Genomic DNA, 10,853 nt, shown 5'->3' with positions numbered 1-10,853 from the left:
AGACAAAATCAAAGACTGTAGAGGTGAAGAAATATTGAGAAAAGGATATTATAAATAGCAATCAAGAAATCATCAGTGACTTTTGAGAAGCTAGAAACTATAATCCCAAATTAAGAGGGAAAAAAATGAGAGGGGACTCAGATGTCCTCAAGGAATTTGGCTATGAAACAGAAAGATAGGTAGCTGGATTGGATGGACCCAGTGAGTTTTTTGGTTTTTTGTTAAGGATAGGAGAAATGTGGGTATGTTTGGGAGGCAGTTGGGAAGAAACCAGGAGACAGTGAGAAATTTTAGTATTAGCAACAATGCAATGATTTAAAAAAAAAAAATAATTTGATTTAGGTTCAGAGGACCTAGGCTGAAATCCTAGGCATTGTTACTAATAAACTACAATGAGATTGGAGGAAGGTCTTCACCTCTCTGTTTCCTTTTTCTCACTTGAGAAAATGAGAAGTTGTACTATGATCTGTCTTCAAAGTAATTATAACCAAATACCATGATGTTGCCATTTCTAACTTCATCTAATTAATTTTAGGCTGCATACTTATGCTCTGTTGGGGGTACCAATAAAAATACCAAAAGATAGCTTGCACAGCCTCTAAAATAAATTAATAAACATCTTGTAGTTAATAATGAACCTAGTAATAATGGCACAGATGGGAAATTCCTAGGAGAGCTAAAATGTTCATAGTATAATGAAGAAAGAAAAAAACTACATAAAACACATACATAAAAAACCTCAGATGATTCATTCACCACCACATTTGAATATAACCTGGGGAGAGGGAAGTGCTTAAAAATAAAACCCAAATTTTCCTGGCAACATAAAACATGTTCAGTCATTATCTAGTACACTTAGAAAATGCTATTTCCAAATGATAATATAATATAGTTAAATCTAGACTCATTTTTATTTTTTAAACCCATGACTTCTGTCTTCGAGCCAATAGGCAGAATATTGGTAAGGACTAGGCAATGGGGGTTAAGTGACTTGCCCAGGGTCACATAGCTGGGAAGTGTCTGAGGCCAGATTTGAACCTAGGACCTCCCATCTCTAGGCCTGGCTCTCAATTCACTGAGCTATCCAGCTGTCCCCTAAACCTAGATTCATTTAAAGAAAAAAGATTATTTTAAATTAATTGCTTGGACTACTACCTAATGCATATTATTCAAAGGCATATGTAGAAAATCTTTTGTAGATATCAATAAGAAATTTATGTATATATTCTTAAAGTCTTAAAACTAAACCACAGCTTTTAGAGTAGGCTGCATATAAACATCTTAATTTTTAAGATGTCAGAAAAATTAAATTTCAAAATGGAGTAACTTTGGGGAAATTTTTTTCCTATCACATAGATTTCAAAGTGTAAATTATATAAACAGAACGAATATTTTTAAAAGAAAAAAAATGTTTCATTTAAATGCAAAGCCTTCAGAATAAAGGACAAGATGTTTACAAGAGGTCCTTTCCAGACACAGATAAAAACTGATGAGAGTAGTATAGATGCTCTATTCAAAAGTGTTTATGTTTGCATATTTGTAAATTGGCCATAAGTTATAGCCTACTGACTATTTCATCCCCAAATCAACCCTACAATTCAGGGTCAGTCACTTTCAAAAATACAGTAAATGTCCTCCTTTCTTTGGCAATCCAATTTCCAATGTAACAACATAGGATGCAGTATTGTCAATACACTTCCTTGAGGAATAATAAAAGGAAGATTAAAAAAGGCTACTGACCAATATTTATATTTAACTTCTTTATTTTCTTCAGAATATTTTAATATTGAAGCCCAAATTGTTACTTTAGGGAGAGGGAAAACAGAGAAACATGAAAAAGACAAACATTTCATTTTAACTTATGGTATTGTGAGCAGTCACTTTTGTAGGCAACACTTTTTTTGTAGAAAAAAAAACAAATAAAAAACAAACAGCACCATTAAAGAATGCATGATCCCTGAATTTTAAACAAAATACTGTCTAAAAAAAGTGTTAAAATGCTTCTTGCACGCAGTCACATTTAGTCAGGTATCAAAGCAAGCATAATACAGTATTAAATTGTAGCAGTCCCATTGAAATCAACTGCTCCCCCTTCTGAGGATTTTGCAAACCATTTCTGAGTTTTGTTTTTATTTTTTTTCCTGTGGGAATAGTATTTTCTTTGGTAGAGGTCTGAAGGAGGGTTTACTTTTTTTTCTGTATGCTGATATAAAATGTCTATGTATGGTGCAGGGGCATTCACCCCAAGTCTGTATTTATCATGCATGTTATGTTTGGGTTGATTTCACATTTTGCTGTTATACTGTAGGAGTAATACCGCCTTTTAAAAAAGGCATTAAATGGCTAATGTCAAACAGATGTAAACATTCAGAATACTGACAACGAAAAAAAGAAAAATACACACACGCGTGCACGCACGCACACACATACATACATACAAACACACACACAAAACCCTGTACTGAAAATGTGAATCAGATTAGGTTTCTGTGAAGTAAGGAATGGTGTGGGTGTGGAATATTTTACAGCAGTACAAGAGAATTATGGCAACCAAGTAAAGCACTTTCTTTGTAACATTCATTTACAGTACAAATACAACAAAGTTATTCTACAGACTAAATTATTCTGTAACTATCAAATATAGTACAAAGAGAAATAGTATGTGCTATAAAAAAAGCAGCTCCTTTAAATTAGACTAAAAAAATGTTTTCTGTTGGTTTGACAGTGACAACACATGAGGGCTGAAGACAGGATTCTAAAATTCAGGAAACATTTTAGCTACACAGGCCCATGACAGTCAAGTACTGTCTTTAGGACTGTCCACGTCATTCTCTGAAAACATATGGATGATGACCAGACGACTTTGCTACTGTCACAGAATGTCTACACATGTTCTGCAGTTTCAACAGGGCACTTTGCACCTGGGAGATGAGATGGTCATGGGCCTGCATCTTGTGGAGATGACGGAGCTTCTGAGCTTGGCCAGCATTCAAGTGTTTATCTCGGTACTTTACCATACCTTGTAGGAACTGTTAAACCAGAGGCTACGAGAGCTCTGAAATTGTGCATGTGTTTGTAAAAGGAATGGGGCTGCAGCATAGAGTACTTTTACCCCTGATGGCATTGGAAAGCACCATATGCACTAGATTATTCTGCTTTTTTGTTAAACTGAGTAAGGAACTCTAAGATCAAGAAGTCAACTAGACATTCTATAGCTCACCCATACAACACAGGCGACCACAGGGAGTCTGCTGAGTAAAGAGGTCCAACCTCAGTAGTCTTATTTTCTTCAACTTAGTCTTTATTTACCATGGACTACGTCTCAGCGAGTAAACAACACATAAATAGGGTGCTCCGTTCACCAAACCTTCTAGTATTCTCACTCTGGGGAAGAAAAGAATCTTTATATTGGAAATCAATTTTGTAGTAGGACACACTTCCTAGTATGCTCCTCAGTACCTTACTGTCATTATACAACTCAGGTATATGCATATCATGAAGGAGGTGAGGGCGGGAAAGTAACTTTTCTTCCTTCCCCTGCTCCAAAAGTGCTACTTAGGATTTTTTTTAAGAAGAAAGGAAAACAAAACAAACAAACAAAAGGCAAGTGTGCAAATATTTTTGTTCCTGATGGGGACACATTAGGGGGCAATAGTCCACAGGTATCTGGCAGGGCACATACCAAAGCCTACAAATGAACATAAACCATGAAGGAAATGGGCCAATCACTCCATCTGTACTCAAACTCGGCAGCTGGTGCAAATAAGTAAAGTGAAACCCCACTAGCCTAATTTGCATTCGACAGCTCTTCTATATGCACTGAATAGATACCTGCAGAATATCTGACCCTTTCATGTTGCTTATTATTTTTTTAATCTCACTATTTCTTAGTGTGTGAACATAGCTGCTCAGTGACACCAAACTGCATAAGCACAGGCTAGGAGACTAAACTGGAGCAAAACCAGAATGGGCAAGAAGAGGCAAAAATCAGCAAAAGTTAACTCTGAACTTGATTGCGCTCCGATTTAGGCTACAGAATGACTACACACATAACCACCAATAGATTCATAAAACCTAGTCAATGAAAAATAAAAAATACAGAAGGACACTTTTCTTCATCCCCCAAAAGCCGCTTGCAAGCAATATACAAAAATGACTGAGCTGGTAAGAATGAATTTAGTATCACATCAGTTGCATTCATATCTCACATACAAAGTGCAAATGTTCTGTTGGTTATAACTTCTCTCAACACTGCATATCAGTCACTGCTACAGTACTTTTCAATCTGCTGGTATAAAGAGCATCACACCCACATAGTAGCCAAAGAGTTTGGAACTAGGCAATGTATATTCCCTGTTTCCTAGGGAGTGTTCACAGTAAGATACACTAGTGTGTCCTTGTGGTCATTCTGTTCACCCAGAAAATGACATGCTTTGCTCTGATCCTTCGAAAGGTTAAATACAATATGATGTGATACAAAACAAAAGAGACTACTAAACTGAAGCTTGGCATACAAGAGGAGCTTAAGGATCTTCTGAAGTCTATCCTTATTCCTTTGGAATGGATTAAGTGCACTCCTAACTTCTTCAATGATCAGTTTTAGGGGAAATAGTAGCAGAAGTACTGAAAAGCGGAATTACTTCACAAAAGGAGGCATTTGTAGAGAAAGTATCTTTCCATATTCAGCAATTTTCCTTAATCAAAACTGACTACTGTATCACATAACAAAAGGAATTTGGCAACATCATAATAATAAATATGAGGGAAAACATTTTAGAATATTAAGTTGCTCTTTTCAGTCCACTCAAACTCTAAGGGAATGGTGTAGCATTTACATTATTAAGATAATCCCACATGTAAACAGCCAGGTGGTCCTACCTAGATATAGATTACCATTTCTCCTATGTTTTTTGTGTTTATTTTAGTGGTCACAGCCACATTAGTGGATAAGCTCACTGCACTCCAAATTTTTTGCCAATTTGGAGTAAAAAAGGATACATTTATTTTTTCTTCCTACAATTTGCATGTGCCTTTTTATGTGCTTTCGTGACTAGAGCCCCCAAATTACAACTGTTTCAGATGCGATGGTAGCAAAAGCTTTTGGAAAGTAGCTACAGAGTCCTCAACATGCATATTGTACTGGTTAAATATTGATGATCATTTTAAAGATACAGTATCCCTTTTTCAAAAAAGCACTCCCACTCCCGACACTAACAATGTCTGGAATTAAATTAAGAAAAAAAAATTTAAGCATGCATTATCTAGAAGTAATTTTTAAAATAAGGATTATAAATTCAGAGTCAAATATATTTATACAGAGAGTAAAAAATGAGAATCATTTTTTAAGTGTTTTCTACTAACAGCCCTCTATAATCTGACATTCTCTTTCATAATCAATGTCACCTTAAAAGATAGTGCCTGGATTGACTAAGAAGAGAAGTCAGAATTCAAGTGTCATTGATGAAGGGCCATTTTTATCTTTCCCTTCAAATTCTAATAGCTAATGAATGTATTATACTGAATAAAGTGGAAAACATTTGCCATATTTATCCATTTATTCATCTATATGTGAAATATTTTAATTGGAGGGATTTTTTTTTTCACCTTGCTTCAAGGGCCATGCATGAAGCTCTGAAGAATAGCATATAATATTGGGGCCAAGAGCTGGCTACCCTTGAACTAAAATAAATTGGGATAGCCAAGGTCACATTATTGGCTCTATAAGGAGGATGGATACATTTTTTCCCAGATGGATAAGCCTGTGCAAATCTCATAATAGGCTCAGCTCTTCTACCATATTAATAGCTTCTGGGAGGGCTAAATGGGGAGATCAATAGGAATAGCTATTTTCATTAAACTCTTACCTCTATTAATATCTTGTATGAGGCCCAGCAAGCAAACAACTCTCTAGTCATACCTTTAAGTCAGATCCCTCCCCCAGTTAATATGACTGGGCATAACACACAGTAAAGGTAATTTGGGGTAAAATTCTAAACCATCTTAAATAAGTATGTTCCTCTCCTGACTTCATTTTCTGTTGAAATAAATCAAATGAACATATCCTAATTTTTTATCTCAGGGCATTTCAGATCTACTACATAGGAAAACAAATACAATGTGTCCGCATTGGCAGATTGTTTCCAAAGCTGGGAATGATACTTCTCAATACCCTCTTTTATCATGGCAACCAAGCTTACCAAAAAAATAAATAAATAAAACCTACACACAACATGCCACTGAGACATTTCTGATGTGATGCATCCTTTTCTTTACAAGAGATATAATAAGGCAAGGGAGGGGGGAAGGATGAAAGGAATTCAACCATGAAGAATATAATCTCCACCAAAATAAATTAAATGAAAGAAAGCACTATGATGACTTAATTTCTATTTCCACTGTTGAGTTCCTCCACGGGGAATGGGATACTGCACCTTGAACTTGGCTCCTATCGGACAACCAGGCAGGCTACACAGAGTTTGGAAGGGCCTATGCAGTCGTCGTGGCAGAAGGCTCCACAGCCCTTGCACACAATCATGGCTTTCAGCCTGCAAGAACATTTCAACTCCAGCTCATCTGCATTGCTGTTGTCAGCAAAGTTTTGAACTGGAATCTGAGCATTCTGGGTAGAGAGGCCTGTAGCAGTGCTAGAAACACTTCCCAAAATGCCAATGGACTTTTCAATTGCAGAAGCTGCCCTTTTGAAGCTTGTGCTCCCAAAATGTATAGCTGGGTAATTTCCACAGAGCTGCTGCGGCGGTGGTGGCTGCTGCTGCTGCGGTGGTGGCTGTTGCTGCTGCTGCTGCTGCTGCTGTGGCTGCACCTGTATTTTCTGAGCAGCTAATTGGGTAAAAGGCTTTTGTGGCTCAGAAAGTATATAAGAAGAGAAATCTGCATTTTTTAGCCCAAAGGCTTTTAACTGTTCTTTCACTTCATTCTGGTCATAAGACACTTGCTTCATACTCAGTTCACAGCTGCTCAGGCCTTCCTCGAAAGAAAGAGGTTCAGATTTTATATTGCTACATATGCTGGCTGGCTGTGGCCAACTAAGTCTTTTAGTGGTTTCCATAGTAACTGGTGGTTGCTTTTGATCAGAGAGGACTTCTGCATTAGGAAGGGAAGGCGGTATGGGAGGAGGTGGGGGTGGAGGGGGTGGGGGTAAGGGTGGTGGGGGAGGGGGGTGAACCAAGGCTTTATTCTGGATGGCATGGGCAGTGCTGCCTATGTCATCACCCTCTTTAATGGGGATACTGGGTGATAACACACTGGCCATCCTTAACTGGTGAGAGCTTGTTGCAATTCCAACCTCTCCCAAGCCCTTCTGTTCCAGGTGCCTGTTGAAGGCAAATGCATGGCAGCCAGCTGTGGCCTTGGAAGAGGCCTGCAACATAGCAGCTGAAGGAATGGGGCCTCGTGTGGCCATAGGCATTTGGTAGAACTGCTGTCGGTGTGAGGTACTAGCATCCGGGTGAAAGCTGCCGTTCTTGTCAACATGGAACAAATTCTGCTGGAAGCTACAGGAGGGGAGCAGCCTCTTCTGCTGCTTGATCTCGGGGCTGTGAGCAATCCTGCTTGGGACTGTGTGTTTGCTCATCCACTCTTGCTTAAAAGGCTGGCTGTGCCCCAATTGATTCATGTTGGAGTTGATGACACATGGTGCCACTTTAACATCTGTGTCCATCAGCAGCTTTCCTGGCTCACATTTCACTTGAGCATGTTCCCCCACAGTCCTGGCCATTCTCTTTTTAGGGTGGTTTTCTCGCTTTCTAATTTGCAGTGGCACGAGAGTCCCTGCCAAGTAGCCCTTACCATCTGGATTTGGAGAGCTAGCAGGAGTTTCAACTATATTCCTCTCAGAGGCTGTTTTGCACACAGAGGGAGTCTGCAGAGGCAAGGGAAGCCGGTGAATCTCTAGCTTGGCTCCTAATCGCGGCTGCGGCAGTGCCTTTTCTAAAGGTAGGTTGCCTTGTAATAACTGTGTTACAAGGGGATTGTTGGCTTCTACAGAGGACAGACGACAGCTTGAGCTTCCCCCACCTGGCACTCTCTTTATTGATTCTGTGGCCAATGACAGAGTCTCTTCCACGGAACTAGAGACAGATGTCTTGGAGATTGGGGTCTGCTGTATACTTGGGGCAGCTACCTCAGCCTGGGGAGGCATTTCTGGTATGGGGAAATCTTCAGTGTCCATTCTAAAGCACTTGTCAACTTCGGGGGCTTCTGACTTCACAGGAAGATTAATTTTTGCCATAAGATTCCTAGGATGCAACTCGGAGACATGGGCATAGGTGGAATGCTCCATTTTGATTGTTTTGGGGCAATTCTGCTCCAGGTACTCCTTGTGTTTCTGTGTAGTAGTCGAATGGCTGGGTGTGGGAGGTTCCGTACTCATCACATCATCGCTGTTCCAGCAGATCAGGTTACCCGTATTATACTGATTGCTACAGGTAGTGTCAGGTTCACTTTTGAAAGCAGAGGGGCCAGGACAGGGTTCAGTAAAGCCGTGACTAGGTGTGCTCCCCTCCCCTCCTTTATCAGGAGAAGCAAGAGATAATTCTCGGAGATGGGCACAAGAGGGAGTCAGTGGTTTGCTGTCTTGCCTTGATGGTGGAGTGGCGATGAAGCCCAGACTGTGTTCCACGTTTTCACTGGTCACCGGCTCAGGCCTGTTGATGACAGAGACTTGAGGGCATGCCACGTTTGGTAAGGCTGCTTCCGTCCTGGCTGGCCTGCCCTGCATGTCCAGGCCAGTTTCTGCACTTTCGATGGAAACAGTGAGTGATAAGCCGGAGCTCAGTGTGGCACTGTGATCGACGATGACTTTACAGGGAATCGATCTGTTCGCTGCTGCTGGTGCATAGCCTCCAGTGGGGTGTGGAGGTTTGCCAGAGTGATCCGTCCTACTTCTGACACCTGTATTTTTTTCCAAGCTTTCAGGACCCAGCTTGGTAGGGCTGTCAAAAGAGCTTATTGTTAGCATGTTTCCAGTAAACATAGCAATAGGTGGGCATTTAGCTGAAGAGTCTGTGACCGCAACTCGATCACCGCAGCTCAAAGCTGCTCTCACAGTGGTGCTCACAGACATGCTGGCTTGCTCATCGCACCCAGGCATGGCTATCTTCTCAGAAGGAAATCTGCCATTGGCTCCCACTGGGGGAATCAGGACAGAGCTGGGAGGGGCATGATTTGGCAAATTATTTCCAATGGAGGGAGATGGCACAGTGGTATATTGACTGGAGACTAAATTATTAATAGCACTATTGTTTGCTATTGGCAACCTTTTATCATCAACAGAGTTTGATAAGACTGAACCCTCTGTGGAAGTTGGAATGGGAGCATTATCAATACATTTTGGTACAACAGCTACACATGTTGTATCAGCTCCCTGGATGGTTTTTAACATACTCAAGTTACATGCAGAGCCTGAAGTATTTGCACTGTCAACAGACATTAAAAGAGAGGATTTATCAACAGAACTCGCAAAGGAAAGTTCTTTAATTGTTCCTGACATGGCAGTGTTGCAAACAGACACAGGGACAGAATTTTTATTAAAAAGCATGGGCATACCACTATTTTCAGAAGAGGTAGATGAAACAACTTTCTCAGACAAATGCGACATGGGTATATTTTCATCAGAACTGTGCAGAGATATGTCAGGAGCAGTTTCTGGTACCTTAGAAGGATTAAGTGATGACTGCAGTAAAGTGGTAGCCTCCCGCAGAGGAACAGACTTGTTGCTAGGAGACCTGCAGTTTGGATTCACTATAATGACACCAGTTGAACCTTCCATCTTTGCATCAGGAATAGCTGAAACTTCCAAAGCTGGAGGCCCATCCTTTGAGCTAAGCTGTGGTAACCTGGCTTCTTTATTTGTCTGGAGTAAGTGTGCTCTGGCTTGATGCTTTGCAAAGAGCTTGGCCTTTGTTTGTTCTTTGATGTGCGCCAGGGTCCTGGTCTTCCCACCTTCGCATGGGCTTCCCATAGCTCCTGAGACTATGCTTGCTGCAGCAGCTACTGCTGCTGCTGCGGCAGCCTCTCTCTGAGCTCGAGCTTGCTGGGCTCTTGCCTTGATATCTGCAAGGGTTCTGGCACCTGTGTTCCTCCCTCCACTAATTGAGGTGCTTGGGGATGTTCTAGACTCTGGTTTAGAGACTGGCTGGCTCTTGATAATGAAAGGTGGCCCGATTTTTGATAGCTGGATCTAAAGAAATAAAAAAGAGAGAGGACAGAAATATCATTTTTCTACCACAACCAATATACTTACTTGGCTTTTGCATAGCGAAGGACATGTTGCATTCTCATCAAAATTTTCTTTTCCAGAAGAATAAGATATAACTAAATCCTTGTGATGGCCAAGCCTTAGGGCAAGAAGACAGGCTGATTCAGCTCAGCACAAATATGAAAATGATATAGTCATCTGCCACCATTCATCAGGCATTCTCTGCCTGCTTTTAATCTACTTAACCAAAAACTGAGCTCACTTGAAATAAAAGCAAGCATTCTTATTAACATGGAAAAACAACTAGAAAAATAAACCATTTAAAAAACTGATTATGTGGTTGGCTTAAATTCCTCAGGGATATTTAGTTTATAAGTGACCTTGCTTTCTAGGAATTAAGAACTAACTCCCTGGATAACTGAGATTTGCCTATTATGTGGTTTATTTTAAAACAAAAAACATAATAAAATGACCTGTCAGGAAAGAGTTTTCAGCCCTAGTTCTGTCACTAATGATATGTATCATGGGATGAGTCTTTTAACCTCCTTTTTCAGTGCCCTTAACTATATAATGGGGATAGCAGGGTGACTTACTTAACTTACAAAGCTTCTATGAAGATTAAAAAAAAGGAGAATAC

At 40.2% G+C, this 10,853-nt stretch overlaps 1 protein-coding gene across 10 annotated transcripts in view; it reads right to left on the bottom strand.

Annotated features, from left to right (window-relative positions):
• Nucleotides 1-1,745: 1,745 nt before the first annotated feature.
• The window catches only part of ASXL3 (ASXL transcriptional regulator 3), a 245,000-nt gene continuing 235,892 nt past the window's right edge, over nucleotides 1,746-10,853 (bottom strand). For all 10 annotated transcript variants that reach the window (XM_007487186.3, XM_007487187.3, XM_056823860.1 and 7 more), the window contains one exon: nucleotides 1,746-10,198. In XM_007487186.3, the coding sequence (XP_007487248.2) occupies nucleotides 6,446-10,198 (3,753 nt within the window). In that variant the 3' untranslated portion in view covers nucleotides 1,746-6,445. The remainder of the gene's footprint in view (nucleotides 10,199-10,853) is intronic.

Source organism: Monodelphis domestica, chromosome 3, assembly GCF_027887165.1.
Source record: "Monodelphis domestica isolate mMonDom1 chromosome 3, mMonDom1.pri, whole genome shotgun sequence".
In the NCBI taxonomy this organism is placed as follows: domain Eukaryota; kingdom Metazoa; phylum Chordata; class Mammalia; order Didelphimorphia; family Didelphidae; genus Monodelphis; species Monodelphis domestica.
The sequence above is the reverse complement of the archived record's forward strand: the minus strand, read 5'-3'. Positions and strand labels throughout refer to the sequence as shown.